The sequence below is a fragment of the Danio aesculapii genome, chromosome 9 (genome assembly GCF_903798145.1).
Source record: "Danio aesculapii chromosome 9, fDanAes4.1, whole genome shotgun sequence".
NCBI classification, from domain to species: domain Eukaryota; kingdom Metazoa; phylum Chordata; class Actinopteri; order Cypriniformes; family Danionidae; genus Danio; species Danio aesculapii.
The window spans coordinates 47,942,020-47,966,933 of record NC_079443.1 but is presented as its reverse complement, the minus strand read 5'-3'; the positions used below and the strand labels follow the sequence as shown (position 1 = coordinate 47,966,933).

General features: G+C 36.5%; 1 protein-coding gene across 1 annotated transcript; it reads right to left on the bottom strand.

The window, feature by feature from the left end:
• Nucleotides 1–445: 445 nt before the first annotated feature.
• igfbp2b (insulin-like growth factor binding protein 2b) lies at nucleotides 446–24,169 on the bottom strand. Its single transcript, XM_056466079.1, has 4 exons — nucleotides 24,154–24,169; nucleotides 19,430–19,587; nucleotides 8,984–9,124; nucleotides 446–5,791 (listed from the first exon to the last, which is right to left on the bottom strand). Exons 1-4 carry the CDS (start codon nucleotides 24,167–24,169, stop codon nucleotides 5,633–5,635), a joined length of 474 nt encoding a protein of 157 aa, XP_056322054.1. The 3' UTR covers nucleotides 446–5,632.
• Between the last annotated feature and the right edge of the window lie 745 nt (nucleotides 24,170–24,914).

The following is a 24,914-nucleotide window of genomic DNA, read 5'->3' as shown; positions in this document are numbered from 1 at the left end:
CAGGCTAGCGCAGAAATTCTATTGAAAATGCTGGGGTAAAATAAATTGTCATATTTTTAAAAAATGGCAGGGAAAAATAGAATTTAATGCAGTGCTTCTTGTCTGGTTTAATATCCACTTTATTTTATATAACTATCACGAAGTGAAGATCCCTGATTTTGCTAGAAAAGTGATGATTTTGTAATGGAAAGACAAAATCTGGAAGCATTTGGGCTGGCTGACTGAAAATTAAAGGTCATATACTGTAGGGAATTAGATTTTCACAAAAAGCCCAAATTTTGCCTTATTTTAGCTAAGCTGTCTTTGTTTAGATGTCTATTACACATCTAATAAATACACACTTGTTTTTGGAATACATCAGGATAGGTTTTTTGGTCGATTTTTGAAAAATGTCCTGTCCTAAAACTACTAATATCCAGGTTTAAAATAGTATTTGATTTCCAAATTCAGACTGTAGCTTGCTTTATTATTTCATCAGAATACATAAGTTCCCCTACTGGTTACAATTGTGAGCATGACTAAAACATATACAGTACATTGACTAACTTTTTGCATTGTGTTATCCAAAGACTATATGCACACATAGCTGGTGAAAAATGGATTCAAAACGGGTTAAACAAAGCGGACTAAACTCATGCGCCGCTTCACATTCCTTTACAGAACAATTCATATTACTGCATTCGAGCACTACACTGGACATTTCACCCATGCCAACCTCTGACCAGTGAAGCAAGGTGAGACACAGCCCACTGGCACTGCAGGCAAACCTGTGTTTATTTATAGGCACTTAACCCACTTTATAGTACATTTGTCAATGTCAGCCCTGTGTCCTAATCTAGCCCTCTGTCAGCACATCATTAGTAAATGCTGATCCCCACTCTACAAACACACTCATACACCACCTGCATTTTACCACATGGTCACGAGGAGAACAAGAAGAGAGACTTCAAGCAGCCGCAAGGAGCAGTTTTTGGAAGTATGATATTGGAAAACATAATTGTGTAAACTTCAAAACCTGACACTGACTGAATTTCAGTAGTATGTGGCAAATTGGGCCACTTTTTAACATTCTTTCTGTGAAATTTCCATTTTAATTATGCAACACCCACGCAGAACAAGTACCGCTTACTTTGTGATTTGTACTTAAGTTTCTCTGATCTGTCAAGTAGTCAAAACGGCCCAAAAGCTTTATTTATAACTACCTTTGCACAGATCTTCTAAAAAAAAGACCATTCATGACCACTCTGGCGTCTTTTTACTCACAAGTAACAATTTTTGGTTTTATAATTTGAAATTTAATTCAAACTTGAATCATTAGCCATGTTTCATCCATCAATGTTTATGTATTCATATTTACGCCAAGATGCGCATCAATTAAACGAGTTCAAACTCTGCTGTCTGGAGAGAGGGCTCTGAGCTCGGGAAAACACCCTTACTCGTGTTATTCCCCTTATCAGGATAGAGAGAGATAGGGTCGGAGCGCAGTGTCTAGTCCGGCTCCAGAATGCTCCCCCCTGAGATTTAAGTAGGTATCGGGTTTAATGAATGATTGCGATGAATTAGCCTCATCAAAGACTGATTGTGCTCCTCCCGATTTTTTTTTATAAAACATCACTTTGAAAATGTGCATAAAAAAATGTATGCGTATAGCTTATAACTGATTAGATAAACTTGTTATTTGATAAGAAAATAATAATGCACACAAACTATGATGAAAACACTTCTACCAAACAAATGAGCCCAATTTTCCAAATTTAGTGGTTGTTTCTAAAGACTTTGAAGCCTTTTGAACTACAATTTGTTAGAGGGGCTGGTTATTTGCCGCAATATCATACAGTAAATTGAGTACATGTTCCTTGAAGCCCAAGGGAACTGAATTGAAACATAAGCAGTGCTTTTTTAAATGCACGATTTTAAAAAGTGCAACACTTTTGTGGTAAAGATGCACGTTTGGTCCATATATACAAACCGCACAAAAGGTTGATTTATTCAAGTAGTTAAAATTAAAAGCTTTATTTCAATCTTTTGTTCTTCAAAAACTTTAATCTTTTGTTCATCCACATAAAAATCTGCCTTTATCTTAATGACTCACCATTTTTAGTTTCATAATTTGGTATTCAGTTTTATATCAGTAGCTATGTTTCCATCTAAAGATGTAAATTAAATGTATACGCAAAACTAGATTATCACATAAAAGACAATATGTGAATAAAGGAGCATTTCCATCTAATAAGTCAAAGAGAACTAAATCGTCTCTTCCTGATTAACTGCTACCAAATATCAAAAGTAAAAATAGAATATGTTGCGGTAGAGAAGCTGCGTAAATCTTTTCCTTTTTTGATAAATCACTTGCGCCTCAGAAGACAGTATGCCGACACGCAATGAATGTGTGGTGGCGTTTGAAGGCGTGAGACGCGGAGCACAGACACTTTTGACAATTCTAGTAATATAATAACACTAATACTGAAATGGTTATGGCGTTTTAGAATGACCAAAACAACATTTCCAATGTTTTACAATGTGGTCAGAAGGCTGGTTTGTCCATTCACAGACATTTTTATCATCACATGATCTCTTCAAACAAAATTAAAACTTTTTTAATGTGCATACCGGAATTTGTCCAGTAAAAGTGTTTCCATCATAGTTCACGTGCATCTTCTCTTATAGAATGAAAAGTTCATCCTACTCACACATTTTTTAATGCACATTGTCAAAACTGATTTGCATCTTTGCGTTCCCATCAACCGTTTTTTTAATGCGCATATCCAAAATGTGCATAAAAATAGGTGAATGGCAACATAGCTATTGTCAATCTCTATTGCGCGTCTGTATCTGAAATGTGTTGATGTTTGTTTCTTGCAACCAATGGTACTATAAACACTATTTTATTTGTTCCCAGACAAATAAAAGAGAAAATTAATTTGACACAGTTTCACACTGTACCCCTTCAAAAGCTGTGTATCAGCTAGCAGGGCAGAACTGGCAAGATATTGAGTACTTGCAAAACCATTATTGATTATCACAATCCACTTATATGCATGAACTTCAAAACATATGATGCTGGCTGAAGTTTAGTAATATCCCCACACGAGCCTTCAACTTAAATTTAGCGGTTGTATCGGACATTTAAGGCCGTTTATACTCCAATTGGTTAGAAAGGGTAACAATTTGCGGCAAAACCATACAGTGATTTGAATACATGATGACTTTCTGCTCAAGGCAACACAATGGAAAGAGAAGTGGTTTAGAGGCACATTAAGAATACATATATAATAATTAGTTTGAATTCATGGCCTTAAAAGTATGAAACTCATGTGGAGAAGATGCCAGTTTGGTACTTATCTACAAACATTGCTTGTTTCAGGGACCAATCAGGTACTTAAGTAGTCAAAATGGCCTAAAAGCTCAGTTTCCAGACTCATAAACAAATCAGCTTTCTCCATTATCCAACTCACAATTTTTGGTTTATAATTTGGGATTGGTGTTTAAATCAAGTTGTTGCTCTTGTACATATGCTGTTGTTTGTTTTTGGTAACCAACAGTTCCTATTTGAGGTAACACCATATAGCAACTTCAGTGCTTCTTTTTTCCCTCTAAAGGCAATGGAAATGGTTTTGAGTCACATTTAAAAATTGTTTTAAAGCATGGACATGCAGAAAAAACACTATTTGTTGCATATATACAAATGGTGCTTGAGTTCTCAAGGTTTATTTTTCTGTCGGGTACTCGAGTAGTAAATGTGACCCAAAACCTGAATCTGCACCCACTCCTGCAAAAATCCTTACATATTAATCAACAAATCACAACCGCTTCACTTCAACCATCAACTAGGGTTGACACGATAGTGGAATTTGATAGAAACTGATACTGAGATTTTATAAACGTCCATTTCTCGAGAACATTTGTGCGCTGTGAAGCATGTTCTTAAACAGTGCTGATTTGCCATTGGGTTCACTTGCTCAACAGAAATGACTGATTGGCCGTGAAGGTCATCGATTCAACAAACCCACCGCTGTTTACTGAGGCCCCGTTTACAATAATACATTTTAGAATTAAAACATCTACATCCACACTGGCATTTTACCTAGCGTTTTTGAAAAGATCTCCATTCACACTATACCGCTGAAAAAACATCACGTGACCACACACACACTCTGGCATGCGCTGCAGCCTATGTGCGCGTCTGAGCTCCAGGCAGTCAACGGGTGCTTTGAGCACACCTCCGCAGATGAGAGCAGCGCACGTCGAACAGTTCATCAAGGATATAGTTGTTAACTACAGTTGTTAAACATGATTTTTTATTCATCTGGTCGCTATCTTATGACTCTTTGGTCTTTTAAATCTATTACTTGTTCTCAGGTAACGTGTTTTGAGTGCTAAGATAATATAATCATTTAATATTAAAGTTAATATAATAATTTATGTAACCACGTACACAGATTCTGCACATTTGACTGATTGCTTGCCTTTATTTCCTGTAACATATAAACTTATTGTATGTCATACTTTTATAATTATTGATTATATAATGATTTTTATCATTATTGATTATTAAAACGTATTAAAATTGTTAAAGCAAAAGAGACAGGGTATGTTTCGTATTTTCAATGAAAATGAAAGGTCTCCATTTTCCCCCATCCGCACTAACACAGAGCAGCAGCGTTTTAAAACCAAAACAGCCTATTCAGCGTTTCCAAAACGCTCCATTTTTGTGGCTCGAAAATTGTGGCAGTGTGTACAGAAGGTGTAACCGTAGCAAAACGTTTGTGTTTTAAAACTAAAACGTATTAGTGTAACCAGGGCCTGAGTGTAACCACAGAGACAAGGACACTGGAACATTTCAAAGTCACTTTGTTTAGCTGGTTGACATACGAGCGATTCGCTTATGAATCGCAGCTTTAAAACATTCCAGTGTCCCTGTATCTGTGGTTATACGCAGTAAACAGTGGTGAGTTCGGTGAACTGATGACCTTCATGGCCAATCATAATCATTTCTGTAGAGCACATGAACACAATGGCAAATCAGTGCTGTTTAAGAACATTTAGGATGTTTTTAAAATTTCACTACTGATTGGTATCGAATTCCAGTATCGTGACAACACTACCATCAACCAGTGACAATTTTTGGTTTTAAATAATCTTTTAAATCAATATCAAGTTGCTACTCTTGTGCATTTGCCGTGGTTTGTTTCTGTTGACCAACGATGCATTAAACATGCCACCATTTTTATTGGGTCTCCAAAAACAAAGGGCAGAATTAAACAGGCGCATCTTCACAATGAACAGCTGCAAATGCTGTATAAGCGACTCCCTGCAACCAGATTTAGTCACAAGATTAAAAGGCACCGGACAAAGCCTATAAATAGGCCGAAAAAACAATCACTCAGAGTTAAATTTGGAGTCCAGATATCTGGATTTGAAAAGTGGGAGCTTTAACTATACCTGTCCTTGACTTGTCTTTGCTGGCATGTGACTTTCCACACTCCTACTGACAATACAGATCACACTATTTCGAAAATATACACACACACACATACAAGTACAGAATTACACACATGCACATCGCTCTTGCAGTCGCTTTAACTCCGCTCAATTGCAACCCAGGGCGTCTCCCTTATGGGCAAGAGTGCATCTATTTCTGCTGGGCGGTGGGTGGTTCCAGCTCGGGACCGCCGTAGTATTGGCTGCAATTGGGGTCCCCCCTCACTTTATCGGACGAGGGTATCTGGACACCAGTGTAGGGGTTGACGCACCAACACTCGCCCCTCTGTCCGTGGGTGGACATGTGGCACTAGAACACAAGAGAGGGAAGATGAAGAAAGGGGTGGGGAATTGGTGGGTGTTGGGGGGCTTAATGAAAGTCTTTGGGCAAGTACGGGGTGGAGGCGCTGCCCCAAAACAGCCCTCCCGCCTCATTTGGCCCAGCACGTCTCATTGACCCCTACTGAGCACTCCCAAAATGAGGTCATAATTGAACTGGACATAGCTGACGCTGAGACCCAAAATAGGCAAAAAACAGATTCTCGATTTTGTCCTCCAATGGCAAAGAACAAAAACTGACAGTTACAGTAATTGCAAAAGGAACAGGATGATTACGAAACAATTAAGTGTGGTGAGGTACACTGTTTTGAGTCCTGGGAATGGGGTTTTTATGTCAAAACAACATACCCGTTCACTTTTCCGGGACACGTTGTCCTGATTTAAGCTTGTTAGCAATTGTTAAGTTCTCAGTTATCAGCGCTTATCTCAAAGCTGTTTGTCCTAAACATTTATTTAGGCTGTCAGTTGACTAAAAGTGCATTTCATATAGTGAATAATATATTGAATTAAAGAGATTATGTATTGACATAGATAAAAAATAGATAAAGTATTGCTACAATAAGAATTGCTGGTAAAAATTAAAAAACTATTTGGTCTTGTGATTTGATCCTTTAAGCCCGGGACACATCAAGCCAATGTTAAAGAACTTGCGGTAATAAAAAAAACGACTATGTTGTTGCTTTACATCGGCTGCATCTGGAACAAAAATCTGCACATGAACACACCAAACGAACAACAGCAGACTAAAGAAATGAAAATGCATGTTTTACGCCTGCGTGAATGGACGTAGCTTTCCTTAACTGGAGGTGGTCTGAATTCTCATTTCACCAAGTGAAACCAGAACTACTGAAGCACACGCATGTCATGATTTTGCCAAGTACGATGCGATCCTGGATTAACACCAATGTTGATCCTGAAACATCTGTTTTGTTCGAAAATGTAATCCATACCAATTCCCTACACATAAACCCAATCATAACTGTAAATTATTCCCAAAATCAGAGGGGAATAATAGTTGGATGACAATCATGTAAAAGTGCATAAAGGAACGCGTATGCTCTGGCACAACCTTCGCGCGGTATCATATACCCATGAGTCCTGTGAAGGAGCTCCAGATGGAAACCTTTGTTTTGTGTTTACCTTATGATTAAAGTTCCTACATTTTCTGCCTCTGAATGAGCAAGTTTTAGCTACTTGCAGCATTCAAAAAAAACTAAATACTTGTAAAGAAACTCGACACAGAAGAACATAAAAACGTACTGCCAGCTAACGTTTCGGAAGTGTTATTGCAGAGCAACAAAAACAGAATGCAGAAGTATAAATGCATGACTACGCGCAAGGCAGGTGTCGTGGGTCACGCAGATCACTCGACACAGAAGTATAAACCAGCCTTAAACCTAACCGTGAAGCCTAAACTTAACGTCTATGCTAAGCATATCCCTTAGTTCTGATTGGAATGTTGTTCCAGGATTAACATAGATGGTAATCCAGGAACATGTCCTACTTGGTGAAATCAAGTTGGCGTGCTGGGCACACATACAAACCATAAATAAACAGGGGTCATGGAAAACCTGGAAAAGTCATGGAATTTTGACATGGCATTTTCCAGGCCTGGAAAAGTTTTGGAAAAGTGATAGAAAACAGATATCTGTATACTTGAATATAGGTTAGTTGTCTATACTACTTTTCTGTCCATGGCCAATCACATACTCGCATACCATAATCACATGACATTTTACACAGATATAAATACAAGCTAAAAATAAATCGATTGTTGCATGTTTTAAGATATGCTGTAATAAATTTTAATATGTATTGTTTTTTTACCACGCATTTGTAGACATTGCATGAAACATTAGGTCATGAAAATTTACTTGAAAGTCTTGGAAAAATCATGCAAACGAATTTTAGTAGTGAAAATGTATATGATCCCTGAATAAAGCAGCACTTATCTACAATTTTCACAGTAGTTCTCACTTACCATTTGCTAATGCACATGTGTCTGGTAATCTAATAACTGATATAGTTTGGAAATAATTTAAAAACGCATCAAAATGACAGCCATATTTTCCCTCTTGACTTGCATCCTTTGCCCATTTTTGTTAATTCAGTTTTTGTTCTTACACTCTGATTCGCAGCTGAAAAGCCAACCAGATTGCTCTCTTTAACCAACACACACTTTGTTTTAGCCTTTTTAACTTAATAAATTAGGTTTTTTTTTTGGTGTTTTGGTGTTGCCGCCTTTTTAATTATATTTCTCTTTAACCAATGTCCAATGCCAATTGTGCAAGCTGAATCGGGCAAGTGTCCTCTAATGTTAGCCTGGCGAGAGGCTACCACACAAATTAGCCTGACAGAAGCTCACTGACGGCTCAACACTGTCCAACAGCCAACCATTGGATTTGGACTTCAATTTACATTTATGACTTCGACTTGAAGACTTAATGAGCACATCTTCTAAAACAGAAATGTGTGACATTTTTCTGGGAACCAAAAACATGAAAAAAAAAAATTATGAGCTATTTGCTTCTCATTTCATCTCATCAAAAAGAGATATAAAAGTCATTAAGGTAAAAAGCAGAGAACAAAAAAAGAGATCTCATTTGTCATTCTCTTTCCTCTGAGAATGTCTCTAAAAACAAAAGCAAGTCCCCCCCACAGACAGGTTGGTCAGTCAGCGAAATTTTCATTAGCTTGTAACTCTCAGCTTAGACACGGTTGCCTTGGCTTTGATAAAACAGCCTTCTGTAGAGAATATGGGAATGTTTTATACACAGTTTCTCTTTGGCTCCATCTTTGTGTCATTATTGAACCTTCCATGTGGAATTGGATAATAAAACAGCAGGCCGCTGCAGAATGAAAGGTTGAGCAATGTCTCATTTTCCTATTGCCCTACAGTGAAATTAACACCCGCCATCATTCAAATGATCGTACTTCTTGTGCTTACCTTCCAGCCAAAACTCCTCAAATTCACAAAGGCCAAGACAGGCTTCCAAAGTATTCATACGCTATTTAAATTTCATTTACACAGTGACTTGTTTGATTTATTTTAATTGGAAAACCAAAATGGCTGATAAAAATGGGCATAGCCCAGCTATCGCAGATGGTAACTGCAACGATGAAGATTTCTTTTAAAAGCTGAGGTAAGTGTTGGTCATTTCACCTGTTTAAGGTTGTACTGTCCTGTCTTGTCACAGTTGGGGAACTTCAGGTCATAAAGATTCTCCAGAGGTCCCTTGTTGTCATGGAACGCCATTCGGGAGATGTTCTCCAACACTTTATCCAGCTCCTGTTGACACTGGCTCTGTAAACACAAAACACACATACAAATATATGTAATGTAAGATTTATTATACTTTTTTGATAAACAAGTTAGGCTAGTGAGAATGCATACAAATATTAAACAGTGTCCAGAGGTAGACATAAGTAGGGTTGCACAATACTGTATATCGTTTCAGCATCAATAACGCAATATACGCAATAGTCACATCGCAGGATCTGCAATGTTGAACCAGTATTATAATTGACCAGTAGACACATTTGAAAACACTCATGATTTGTGAAGTTAGTGCAACTTTTAACCATAAAGTTACCAAAACCTTTATCATTGTATTTCAATGTTTTGCATCTGGTGTGGACAGTCAAACCAATTGTCTCTGGAATCTTGTCACATCATGTGTTGCTGTTTTTTTTTCTGGATGAAATGCACATTTGTCAACAGCCTAAAAATATTTATAGTATACATACAGTTGAAGTCGGAATTATTAGCCCCCCTTTCAATTTATTATTATTTTTTAATATTTCCCAAATTATGTTCAACAGAGGAAGGAAATTTTCACAGTATGTCTGATAGTATTTTTTCTTCAGGAGAGAGTCTTATTTGTTTTATTTTGGCTAGAATAAAAGCAGTTTTTAATTTTTTAAACACCCTTTTAAGGTCATAATTAATAGCCCCTTTAAGCAATATATTTTTTTCGATAGTCTAGAAAACAAACCATCGTTATACAATAACTTGCCTAATTACCCTAACCTGCCTAGTTAACTTAATTAACCTAGTTAAGCCTTTAAATGTCATATTAAGCTGTATAGAAGTGTCTTGAAAAAATCTAGTCAAATATTATTTACTGTTATAATGGCAAAGATAAAATAAATTATTAATAAAATAATTAATTAATTATAATAAATAATGAAATATAACTTATATTATTATAAAATAAGTTATTAGTAAGGAGTTATTAAAACTACTATGTTTAGAAATGTGTTGAAAATATCTCCTCTCAGTTAAACAGAAATTGGGAAAACAAATAAACAGTATTAAACAACATAAACAAATAAACAGCATTAGAATTTTTTTGAGTGTCTAATTGAATAAAAAAAAAACTTCTGCTAATTGAATGCAAGCTTATGCTGTTGACAAGATGTATCTTGATTATTAATTTTCTTCACTGTTTGCTACACTTGTACAGTAACTTATAAGAAAATACAGTGACATGGAAAAACTATATTAATTAGATTAAAAATGATACATTTTAGATGATTAAAAATGAACTTGTTTATGATTATTTCACTCTCATCATCAAAAATAAGTAACGACAGTAAAAAAATGGTAAAAGAAGCAGTTAATGTGACTTTCATCCAACAGTTACAACACACATTAAAGTTTCTTTTCTATTTTAAAGTTTGTTTTTCCATGTTAAAATGACTTTTTGTCCTAATTATCTGCTACAGCCACATGCGCAATTTCTATTTTAGAAAAGATCTCTATTTCTGCTATTTAGTGGCTGAACAATGGAATAAACTACGATGACAATAATCATCAACAACAACAATCACCTCAGGTGCTGATTATGTGCTTTATTCTTTGTCAAATGATACTACTGGTCACAAGCAGATAGTTTGCCTCAGATCTTGAAAATAAAATACCTGGCAAACATTAGACATTATTTAAAAAAAAATAAACATTAGAACTGTGACTAAATATCAGTCACTCGACCTGTACTTTTAATAATGTTAATTAGTCTTGATTTCTAATTTTGTTCACTGTTTGCTAAACTTGACAGTAACATGTTAGAAAATGTAGTGATGTGGAAATCTATTTTAATTATATCAATTAACTACACTCACCGGCCACTTTTTAGGTACACCTGTCCAACTGCACGCTAACGCAAATTTCTTATCAGCCAATCACATGGCAGCAACTCAATGCATTTAGACATGGTCAAGACGATCTACTACAGTTCAAACTGAGCATCAGAATGGGGAAGAAAGGTGATTTAAGTGACTTTGAACGTGGCATGGTTATTGGTGCTAGACGGGCTGGTCTGAGTATTTCAGAAACTGCTGCTCTACTGGGATTATTCCGCACAAGCGTTTCTAGGGTTTACAGAGAATGGTCTGAGAACATATCCAGTGAGCGGCAGTTTTGTAGGCGCAAATGCCTTGTTGATTATAGAGGTCGTAGGAGAATGGCCAGACTGGTTCAAGCTGATAGAAAGGCAACAGTAACTCAAATAACCACTCGTTACAACCGAGGTATACAGAAGAGCATCTCTGAACACACACTTCGAACCTTAAGGCAGTTGGGCTACAGTAGCAGCAGACCACATCGGGTGCCACTCTGTCAGCTGAGAACGGGAAAGTGAGGCTACAGTTTACACATGCTCACAATAGAAGATTGGAAAAACATTGCCAGGTTTGAGGAGTCTCAATTTCTGCTGCGACATTCGGATGGTAGGGTCAGAATTTGCTGTAAACAACATGAAAACAACATGAAAACATGGATCATGTATCAACGGTTTAGGCTGGTGGTGGTGTAATGGTGTGGGAGATATTTTTTGGCACACTTTGGGCCCATTAGTACCAATTGAGCCTTGTGTCAACGCCACAGCCTACCTGAGTATTGTTGCTGACTATGTCAATCCTTTTATGACCACAGTGTCCACATCTTCTGATGGCTACTTCCAACAGGATAAAGTACCATGTCATAAAGCGCGAATCATCTTAGACTGGTTTCTTGAACATGACAATGAGTTCACTGTACTCAAATGGCCTCCACAGTCACCAGACCTCAATCCAATAAAGCACCTTGGGGATGTGGTGGAATGGGAGATTCGCATCATGGATGTGTAGCCGACAAATCTGCAGCAACTGCAGAATCTATACCACAAAGGATTAAGGCAGTTCTGAAGGCAAAATGGGGTCCAACATGGTACAACTAAGGTGTACCTAATAAAGTGTCCAGTGAGTGTATAGTAATTAAAATAAGTAATATAATTTTAAGTGATTTATACTGAAATTGTTCATGATTATTTCACTCTTTAAATATCAATCATAAAAATAAGGGAAGACAGTAACTGAAGGGGTCAACGTGACTTTCATCTAACAAAAACATATTTCTAATAAAAAACCTTGAAGAAACACTCACATAAGTAAGAGCCTAACAGCAGCCCGGCGGCTTCATGAAACACTCTGGAGCTGATATTAATCTCGTACTGGAGCTAATTTGCTGGCTTGGTTTTGCCTCCCCACCTCTCCGCAAGGACAGGCATCGGCATCAAAGACCATTCCTGTCTCCCGATCCTTCTCTTTCTCCCTATATCTCTCATGATGGCTGCTCCCTGCTTGGCCCGGGATTAGAGGGCACTGGGGAAGAGGGCCTGCCAGGGATCTTATCCGTATCGTGCGGATGAAAAGTGCTCCATCACAAAGCAGTGAACAGTCCCCCTGCTGTCATCGGACATGCCGTCACCCTGACATTCTCCTTGAATGTCTGCTTTTCATGGGATGTGTGATGGTTACGCTACTGATTTACGAGCCCCACAGAAAAGTTGTTTATTCGGTTTGGCTTTTTATTACCCTGTTATTATCACTGGTTTGAATTTTTATTGCTTTGGCTTCTTCTTTTTATTGCATCTACCTTTTTTAGTACTTTCCAACATCCATTCGCTTGATCAACATATCATTTAGCCGCTTTTTTTTTTATTTATTGTAGTTACTGTTGCTTTCAGGTCGGCCAAACCAGACCCAGTGTGCTTCATAGGGCAGCTATTGTTGTCTGTTGTTTGTTGATGGTCACATATATTGTCTTTTCCCCCCAAACAATTTATTGCCCACTAGCGGCTATAGAACATGCTCAACGAAGAGGAAAATATGGGAGGATATAGAACTGTTTTCTATATCAATGCGTTTAAGATGTCCTTTAACGAAATACAACAGGCAAAACCATTGTTTTTTTTACAGGCACTGGTCAGATTTTAGCTTTTACAACTTGACTTCATTCAAACTAGTGGAATGTAACCTTTGGAGATATGTATTTAGGTATTTTTTGTTTGTTTTCTCAAAATTAGTTTTTTCTTTTGCACTGAGACTAGATCTACACTTCAGCAATACTTTATGACCGTTTTATTTCTATCTGAAGGGGTTTACTTCGGGGTCTGTTTTTAAATAATTTGCTTGATTTATATTGTATATTTTAAAACAGATCGCCATACCTTTTCTGTGTTTGAATTTGTTGCAAATGACTCTACAATCGTGCACTTGCAAGGGTATTTGGGCTTTTTAGGGTCCTTTGGGCAGTTAAGTGACTTGTATGAATTGTATGACTGACAATTAGCTTCATTAAAGCTGCAAGCAGCGATGAAAGGGACCTCGCATCCAGGCTCACCGCCACCCGGTGGTCTTAGGATAAGAGAGAACAGTGAACAATAATAATTTAAGCTGATATACATTTTAAAATTCTGAGAAAAATCACAGATTTATGCCAAACTTCTTTCTGTCAGCAGGTGGCGCTATGACTGTGACTCAATATTGGCATGTAGATGTCTTAAGAAGAGGAATCTCATTGAATCTGTGATTTTCAGGCAGATCAGACATTGTTTGGCTGAGTTATAAGTACTTCCTCATACATGGCGAAGCACTGAACTTTGTCAGTCCGCCACGGACATGCCCTTCAGCGAAAACTCTAGATCTCCACAATTTAGCATCACAAAGGCCTTTGGACTAAACTAATGGAACCTGGATTTGATGTGATAAAATTTGTATGTGTAAATAAAATGTGATTGAGTTTGTTCCACTGTAAAACATGTAATTTCCTGTTGCCAGCAGGTGGCGCTATAACTGTAACTGGATTTTGTCATTAAAACACGTTGAGGTCAGGACTGTTATCAAGTGTGTGGATTTTGAGGCAGATCGGACAATGCATGCCTGAGTTATAACAACTTCCAGTTTTGTGGCGAATTGTCAAAGTTTGAGAGGCCGCCACGGACACGCCCTTCGACAAAAATCTAGATCTTCGCAATTTAACATCGCCAAGGCCTTTAGATTACAACACCCAATTTTGGTTTAAAATTCCAAGGAGAAGTTCGTTAAAATACAACGCCTGGAAATGGCAAAAACTGCACTTTTTTGACAGAGGAAGTTAAAAATATATAACTTCCTGTTGGATTTGCCATTTCGCTCCAGGAGATACTTTTGTAGGCACTGGAATGTTTGATGTCTATGCCAATTTTCTCACGTGTGTGTGAAACATAGCTTGGTCATTAGATCATTTAAAGGTGCTGGCCACTCCGTCAAATGTGCATAGGTGGCGCTGTCGAGCAATTTTGCCACACACACTGCCGAAACCTATAACAAACCTACATTTTCGGCACTTCTGGTGCGTGTGCAAAGTTTCGTGAGTTTTTGAGCATGTTTAGAACCCCAAAATCACGATTTATTCTAGAAAATAATAGTAATAATAGTAATAATAATAATAATAATAATACAATAAACAGAGCAATCCCAACAGGGCCTATGCACCGATGCTTGGTTCCTACGTAAACCGTTAATTCTGAGTCCACATAATTCCCATCCAAAGAAAATCTTCTCCTGCGGAAACTATATTAATGTGTTTTGTTGTTTTTTCTCAGTTGAAGGTATTTTTTTCCCTTCAAACTGAAATTACAGTAATTTCAGATGGCAAAATGGTGGTCTTTTAACGTGGCAGGTTGAACATATTTGATCACATGAGTGTTCATGCTACAAAAGCAATCCGATAAAATGTGATTTGGACTATCTCTGGAAAAGGTTGAAAGTGGACAAGATGAAACATTCAAACCCCATTTTCAACTGTATTTAGCGCCATTCATTTCTGGTTGTGTTGTTGAGAACTATCCAATAATTTATGGTCACTGTAAAATGTAAAACTGCTCCACTGGGGATTCCAGTGAGAAAGTGTGTGGAAAGTGATGGGCAGAAAAAATGATGAGAATAATAAAGAGAGAAATTAAAATGGGTAAAAACATCACAGATTGGATCCACAAAAAATCAAAATACATAAAATAGGAAAAATCATCTTTTGTGTTGACATGTGACCACATGTAATATATGTGAAACGTGCAGTTAAAAACAAAACAAAAAACAAACCACCCATTTCACATTTAATTTTGGCATTTTACGTTAGACGCTCATGTGTTTTTTTCTTAAAGTGATAGTTCACCCAAAAATAAAAATCTACCAGTGTTCGCCTCCAAGTGCTTCTACTATGAAAGTCAATGGGTACAGGTTTACAGCTTTCTTCAAAATATCTTCTTTTCAACAAATGAAAGAAACTCAAAGGGCCCTATCATACACCCGGCGCAATAAAGCGCAAGATGTGTTTGCCGCAATTTGTTGCTATTTTCAGACCAGAGCAACTATAGTTTTTAGGTTGTGCGCCAGGTTGTTTAAAAAAAAAATCCATTTGCACCACTTTGTGGACACATGGGTGTTCTGGTCTAAAAAGGAGGTGTGTTAAGGTGGATTGTTGGCGTGTTGCTATTTTGAGGAACTGACTGCGCCATTGAACAACTAAAAGCTGATCTAAAGTTATGCGCCTGTACGAGTCCAAACATTTACACATTGCTTAATACACACAGCAATACACAAATATTTTTACATATGAAAAGAATTAAAGGATTAAAATGTAACAAAAATATTTTTTCTACATAAATATAAAAATCACTGCCCCCATGCCTTCTTCACCGTGGGGGGCTTTTTCAGTTTATTCATGACAAACTGCATTTGTATAGTGTTATTATTATTAGCAGTATAATTTATTATATGCATATTTATATTTGTTTTAATAAAAAACAAGTTTAGATTTGTCCATCTGTTACGACTAAAGGTTATTGATTTATTTTTTGTTGCACACTGCATGTGTCTTTTTTTTGTCCCGCCTTCTTGTGTTGTTTTATGTTATGCCATAGGCTCCCATTTAACGTGATCCAAGCTCTGATTGGCTGCTGGTCGCGGAGGCCTATAAAAAGGAACTTCCGGCAGGGTTCGGAGAGCTCATTTGTGGTGCGATGGTTACTGGGAGTGGGGAGCTCCTGGATTTTCCCTACCCCTCCGGCTGACGGCCAACCTTTAGTCTTGTACAACCGTTCATGTACTGTATGCTTTCAACTTTTTGAGAGTTTGAGCTTGTAGGGGTGGCCTGCCTATTTATTCGATTACTTTTGACTTTATGTTTAGGGAGGAAGATAAGCTTCCTGTGTTTTTCTTTAAATATTTACAGGTAATTAAGTTCATTTACTTTGTAGATTCTTTGGTTTGTTATTTTGGCCTGTGGCCACCCTGAAGAGCTAATTGAAAGTACTATTTTTCTATAATACATCTATTCAATTACCCTTAACTGAGTGTCTGAGTTTGGTTGTCGGCCGAAGGGGATTTTTTTGCATTAAGTTTTTTTTTGTTCATTATGTCCATGTTGTTTTCCCCTAGACTAATACCCTAGACTGATACCACCTGTCGGGTTTTGGGGACGTATGCATCATCATATGGGGCATAAGGTCAGGATGTGTGTTTGGATATAACTCAATTTTTTGACCACACTTCGATATTATTGTTCATTTATTCATTTGCTGGAAATTAGAACTGAATTCAGAAATAGTTTTGAAACAAATCTTCGCGTTTAACAAACGAAATTAAATATGCAGGCTAATGGATGTCTTCAGTGGAGTGTGTACAAATAGTTTCCTTATCCACAAAAGTAAAGGAGTAAAGAGTAAAAGTAAAGAGAAAGTAAAGACGTTGAATGGAGGAGGCTCATTCTTTATCCTCGCGCCTTCTCGCTATTTCAATTTTTCCACTTAGAATATTTGCCATGTAAATAGCTAATGCTCCATGGCGCGACGCAACTGACTCTTAAAAGGAAATGGGAGATGAGACTCTGATTGGTTTAATGCACGTTATTTTCAAAACACACCCATATTTTGCACATATTCATTGCACTACATTGCACTGATTCACTTATTTGAACTGTACATACCCACTGCACATGGACATTTGTAATTATGTATATCTTTCTGCACACTTCTGATTATTAATAGTATCCTGTACATATATTCATTTATTGTAAATCTCTGTTCATAGCTAATACAACCTGTATATAATGTTCATATTACATCCATCTGTAAATATTGCCATAATTTTTTTATAACTGCACTTATAACTTATACCTGTATCCTGCACTTGCTGCTATTGCACTGCTGGTTAGACCGAAACTGCATTTCGTTGCCTTGTACTTGTACATGTGTAATGACAATAAAGTTGAATCTAATCTAATCTAATAACTTATTAAAAGAATAAGCACAATCCTGTTAGACCATGCGCCGTGGTCAAGTGCAGAACGTATTTTTCCATCCTTCAAATAGCAAAATTGGATTCGAACACGCCCTTAATACTTTTACACCATGTGCTTTAGACTTTGTGCCTTGATCGTTAAAATAGAACCCAAAGTTTGGAACCACTTGGGGCAAGTAAATAGAGACAAATTATAGTTTTTTTGGGTGCACTATGCCTTTTTTCTGGTGAATTTTTTTTCTGGCAAAATTATGGCATTTAATGATTTAACTAATGACATGTTAATACATACATTTTGTGTTTATTATATGTACTATGATACCAATTATTTAAAACAGCAAGTGCCATAAAGCTGTGCTTTGCAATTTGCAAACGGTTTTACATTGCTTCTAGCAGATCTATATTCACTTTAAACTATGGATTCATGCATTTAAACATTGGCTTATTGCTTTATTTTATGCCTAATTGCATGATGATTGTTTTGTTTCTGAAAAAAAATAGATATCTAAAATATCCACTGTTATATCCTTTGCATTTAAAAAATATACAAGTATTTTTTAGAACCTGGCTTAATGTCAAGTTCAGATTTCTGCCTTGAAATGTATGCAAATCTTTGAATAATTAGGTAATTCCCTGTCGAATAAAATGTCTCAGCAAATCTCAGCAGAGAAAACTACCAGATCTGACATTTACTTCAAGTTCAACTTGTTCAAGAAAAATGATTTGCCAACTAAAGTAAATTAGCAGCACAATTTGTCTAGTGGCTCAGTCCAGTAGATGATGCCTGATAAAGATGCTGATTGGGGTGAGGTCCTGTTGCAGTGGTCACTTGGCTAAGGACCGAAGAGTCCAGGTAAAGCATGGTACAAGTCCAAGAAAAGTTAATTAACTCTATGTGGATTTGTGCGATGGCCAAATTCGACAAGCACCATCTCATTCCTCATTTCAGCAGAGACGGCAGCTGTTTGTTCTGCCTTGGCAATCGAATCAAGCCTGTGTGCTATCACTGGGCAGTGTTTCGGACATCAGAAATCGCTGGTTAATTAGGTAACTAAGGAAATTATCATGTGTTTTCAACTGAAAACATAGCGAAAATGGCACCAGCAAGTCATAATACAAAAAAAAAAAACACCCTGAAAACATCTTACAGCAGTCCAATCAAGAAAATAACATACTGAAGCAATAAATTATACACTGACAAACAACCTCAGACCACAGAATTATAGCAACAGCAAATATAGAGGGTTGTACAAAGGACATACCGTAAATCTGAACCCCTGAAAACCGTGTTAGGAAAATTAATGTTTAGATGATTGAGAAAAAAGGGAATCTGTGTGTATGTGTGTGCTGTGCGAGACTGTCCTGTTGTGTATGTAGTGTGTTAGTCTGATAACCAGAAGAGGGCACTGCCGTACTGAACACAATGAAACTCAAGGTAAATATTTAAGCTTTATTTCAGGACTTTAATCTGCAGGGACTTTTGTAAGCACTGTAAAAATTTATAGTCAAGTCAAGACAACAAATATTTATTTTTTTTATCTTGCTTTAACTTATTTTAATAAGCTAATCAGGTTTCAACTAAATTAGGTTATAGAAAGTTCATTCATTCAATTTCCTTAAGTCTTAGACCCTTATTTATAAGGTGTCGCCACAGCGGAACGAACCACCAACTATTCCAGCATGTTTTTTATGCAACCGATGCCCTTCCAGCCGCAAATCAGTAATAGGAAACACCCATATACTCTCACATTTACACCCTATGGCTAATTTTGTTTACCCAATTCACCTATAGCGCATGTCTTTAGCGGAGCACCAGGAGGAAACCCATGGCAACATAGAGAGAAAATGCAAACTCCACACAGAAATGCATTTAACATTTTTAGTCAATTTGACCGATGTAAGTTGAGATGAATGGAAAAGTTAATTTGATACAACTTAATATTTCAAGGCAGCAAGATTTTCTTCTGTGGGCTCAAGATTGCAATTGGTTTTACAGATGCACACTTACCTGTCTGGGATGAGGTGTTTTGGGATCATCTTGAGTGTTGTACATCCTGGTCCTCTTGTTGTTGTGATGCTTGTTCACGGCTATTTCCTTGATGTACTGGTAGTTGTTTTCTTTGCCGGGCTTCTTCATTGGAGGAGACCGCGTGCCATTTACTTCTCCTGATGGAGGGAAGAGGTTACAGAATTACAGGGTTTGTCCAAAATTCGAATTTAATCATCAATTTGTTGAAGAGAAATTATAACAAAACTTTAACAACAAAACATAAATGACTTTATAAACTTAAAACTGAGCGATGTAAAATAAATCTTTATATTGCTCTCCATCTTCATCACACAAACAGTAGGGTTGCACAATATATAGTTTCAGCATTGATCAGGCAATGTGCGAAACTGCAATAGTCACATTGCAGGATGTCAAGCGATTTCAAGTGAAAAAAACATTTAGACACAAGAAATTATAATGTTTACCACTTTAACAAAGATTATTCTTGTTTAATTATTTATACAATGAACACTATACACTCTAGTGTGTTATTTTACATATTGATTATTTTACATATTGATTATTGAATATATATATATATATATATATATATATATATATATATATATATATATATATATATATCTATATATATATATATATATATATATATATCTATATCTATATATATATATATATATATATATATATATATATATATCTATATCTATATCTATATCTATATATATATATATATATATATATATATATATATATATATATACACATACACATATATACTTACTGGCCACTTTATTAGGTACACCTGTCCAACTGAACCAGAAAAAGAGAAAATATCCAGTGAGCGGCAGTTCTGTGGGCTCAGTTCTCAGTAACTCAAATAACCACTCGTTACAATCAAGATATACAGAAGAGCATCTCTGAAAGCACAACATGTCTAATCTTGAGGTGGATGGGCTACAGCAACAGAAGACCACACCAGGTGCCACTCCTGTCAGCTATGAACAGGAAACTGAGGCAAAAACAAAACAGTTCAATGTGCAGTTTTTTCCAGTATCGGGCAGCCCTAGTACATAGCACATTTTGAGTTTAGAGACTGGACTTTGGTATTGGGTTTTTGATAGTTTGAATGGCCACTGGGTTACTTTTGTAGTGAAAACCTGGCAATCCTGGCAAGAACTGATAACATCATAATTAATCAACTGAAGGTTTCCATATTGCAAGCCTGCATCATATCGTTTGACTCTTTTTAAAGACTTTGTGTTAAATCACAACAGTCTTGGAATCTAGCAAAGTATGTATTGGTTGACAATAGCCCATAAAATAAATAAATACATAACTATCCATTCATTTAGCTTTGGATTAGTCCCTTATTTATCAGAGGTCGCCAAAGCAAAATGAACCGCCAACTATTCCAACATAGCCGCAACCCAGTTCTGGGAAACACCCATACAAACTCATTCACACACACACACACACACACACACACACACACACACACACACACACACACACACACACTGGCAAATTTAGTCCAATTCACCTATAGCGCATGTGTTTGGACTGTGGGAGAAACATGAACACCCGGAGGAAACCCAAGCAAACATTGAGAGAACATGCAAACTGGCTCAGCCTGGACTCGAACCAGTGACCTTCTTGCTATGAGGTGACAGTGCTAACCACTGAACCACCATGCTGCCCAATAACTCCAAAACAATAACTTCGAATAGAAAAAAAATTGTGCATTACCAAAGACTATAGAATACACGTTAAAGAGACTTTGGTATTGGTATTATTATTAAGAGAAATAAAAAATGCATGTAAAAAAACACCTTGGGCCTTAAGGGTATCACTTATTAAGAGGGATCAAATTCATGTACAGTTTACACATGTTTAGTTGTGTACATTTGCTGATTTCACCCCAACTCCGTTAATTGTAATGGTGTTCTCTGCCCTTATAGGAAAGTGAAAGATAGAAAGACAGAGCACCACAGGAGTTATTGTTATGATGCTTGAGATTTCAGTAAACATCTTTATTTGGAAAGAAACCTGAGTCAATTTATTGCCCAAATTCTGATAGTACATACACTGTACAATACACATTTCTACGTAGAATTCTCAAAGTTGCATGCAAATTTAATTGAGATGCAAAATGGAATTGCTTTTTAAAAGCCATAGTTAATTAATGAATGCCACACAGTACTGTTAGGATAGACATTTCGTAACAAATTGACATAATATTTATAAAAATGTGGATTATGGCTCTCAGGTCAAAGACCGCAAGGGATCTTTTTTGTCAATGAAAACAAAGTCAGGATCAGTGTTCTGGCAATGCATCAAAGCACAGCGGAGAGAGCAAGTTAAAGGCTTGGAATAATGAGAGCTCTTGATTCAGATAGCTGCGGAGGCCTGTGAAGAGATATGTGCCTTTTAAGTCAAAACGTGCCTGGCAACTTGCAAGAGAACGACTAATGTAAAAAGACACTTTTATTCCATAGTTCAGGCAAAAGTAACTTTCAGTGTATGTGGGTCATTTTTAAAAACTTCTTAGCCTTAAGCAAATTAGTGCGAGTTATAAATATTGTAAATTTACAGTTGAAGTCAGAATTATTAGCCCCGTTTATTTTTTTTCTCCAATTTCTGTTTAATAGAGAGAAGATTCTCAACACATTTCTAAACATAATAGTTTTAATAACTCATCTCTAATAACTGATTTATTTTATCTTTGCCGTGATGACAGTAAATAGCTGATATAAAACAAATAAGACTTTCTCCAGGAGAAAAAATATTATCAGACATACTGTAAAATTTTCCTTGCTCTGTTAAACATCATTTGGAAAATATTTAAAAAAGAAGACAAAATTCAAAGTGGGGCTAATAATTCTGACTTCAACTGTATATTGCCTATATTTCAGTGTTTTTCTACCAAAACATATCAAATACAAATGTGTGTTCTTCTGTGCCTTAGTAAATCTACATTCTAAAGTACACTCATTCATTCGATTTCCTTCAGCTTAGTCATTATTTCAAATGTCCCCAAAGCGGAATGAACCACAAACTATTCTGGCATGATTTATGCAGCGGATGCCCTTCCAGCCACAACCCAGTAGTGGGAAACACCCATACAGACTCATTTACACACACATTCATACTGTACACTACAGCCACTTTAGTTTCTCCAATTCACCTGTAGTGCATGTCTTCGAAATGTGGGGGAAACCGGAGCCCCCGAGGAACCCCACGCCAACACGGGGAGAACGTGCAAACTCCACAGAGAAATGCTAACCAGCCCAGCGGAGACTTGAACCAGCAACCTTCTTGCTGTGAGGCGATAGTGCTAATCACTAAGCCATCGTGCCACCCCTACTTACTCTTTATTGAGGTTTATTTTATTTTACTGAACGTTAATTAAGACCACCTACAGTAGTCACCCACCTAAGCTACCTACACCTACCTAAGCTATTCACTCATCATAGTACATGTATTACTGATGATGTGACAATAAAAGTGACTTGATCTGGTAGTCAACATTTTCCTTTCATCAAATTTATCCTAAAACTAAACAGCAGGACCCATTCTTGACAAACTTTTTTAATCCACTTTAAATGTTGACTACTGTATTTAGTTAGATATGTTATTATGAAAGCAACACAATTACATTTTCAAGAGGTTTCAAGTAGAGCTGCACGATGAATACAAAATCAGACATTGCGATATTTTGTTATTCTGCGATATACAGTTGAAGTCAGAATTATTAGCCCCCCTGAATTATTAGCCTGTTTTTTTCCCCCAATTTCTGTTTAACGGAGAGAAGATTTTTTCAACACATTTCTAAACATAATAGTTTTAATAACTCATTTCTAATAACTGATTTATTTCATCTTTGCCATGATGACAGTAAATAATATTTGACAAGATATTTTTCAAGACACTTCTATACAGCTTAAAGTGACATTTAAAGGCTTAACTAGGTTAATTAGGTTAACTAGGCAGGACAGGGTAATTAAGTTGATGATGATGGTTTGTTGTGTAGACAGTCAAAAAAATATATAAAGCTTAAAGGGGCTAATAATTTTGTCCTTAAAATGGTTCATAAAAAATTTAAAACTGCTTTTATTCTAGCCAAAATAAAACAAAGACTTTCTCCAGGAGAAAAAATATTATCAGACATACTGTGAAAATTTCCTTGCTTTGTCAAACATCATTTGGGAAATATTTAAAAAAGAAAAACAAATTCAAAGGGGGGCTAATAATTCTGACTTCCACTGTATATTGCGATATGAATACAATCTCACCAGATGGCTTAAAAAACTCTTTTTTTTGGAAAGTCATCTATTTAGATTGATTGGGGTGATTTTGTAAGGGCATAAATGATGTTTAAAAAAATAAACAAATTACATGCAAATTAATTACAAGAGAGCAATGAAAAATTTAGAGTTTTCAGAAGACTCAAACAGTATTCAGGTACATAAATTGTATAGTCTTCATCGTATTGTACAAATGTACTATTTTGTGCCCAAATGCTTTAAGGGGCACCTATTTTACCCCTTTTTAGTGATTTAAGATAAGTCTTTTGTGTCTCCAGAATGTGTCTGTAAAGTTTCAGCTCAAAATACCCATCAGATTATTTATTATACCTTTCTGAACATTGGAATTGTCTGCTCTGAACACAATGTTTTTGTTGCCTCTGCCTTTAATGCTAGTTCTCCCAGCCCACATACCTGTCAGAGTGTACATCGATCTCCGGATGGTAAAAAAAATCGCTGTAATTCATTACAAACATCACAATTTTAAAAAAGTTTTAAACTTGTAAAACTCACTCTTGATCACATTTAATGATGATTGATGATCACAGAGAGCTGAACAGACCTTTTAATACCAGTTGCTTTGCGCATGTCCTGTCTTGTCGATATGTTTATATCTACAGAGTTACTACGGAGACATGTAAATGTGCAGCTGTCAATCAATTTGGTGGGCGGACAAACCGCACTCCTACGTCACGTTGCAGTGGGGCTTAAAATGGGAGGGATTTGGATCCTATTGTAACGTCAGGAAATTAAAAAATATATATATAACCCCAATATGACAGTGGACACAGTATACCTACACACAGTTCTGTTTAAACAGCTTCCAAAAGATGATTTTCATTACATGTGCCCTTTAAACTCCATTGACAAACCTTAAAAACACTTGCAAATGACAAAGTTTCACTCTGTTATGGTTATACTGTGCATTGACTCCACAAATCTCATATATTCCTAACTATTGTGCTGATCAACTATAATCCCAACTCACATACACATTTTATTCAAAATCCAACCACTTTTTTTTTTTTTAATCCAAGGACTTCCAGCACCCATAGGCACCCTGCATATGAGTTTGAGCCCATTTTGAATATGGGAGATGTGCAAAGCACACAAGACTGCAAAACAAACCATTATTTATTTGTATTGGAAAGTACTGTAAGAGCAGATATGTACTT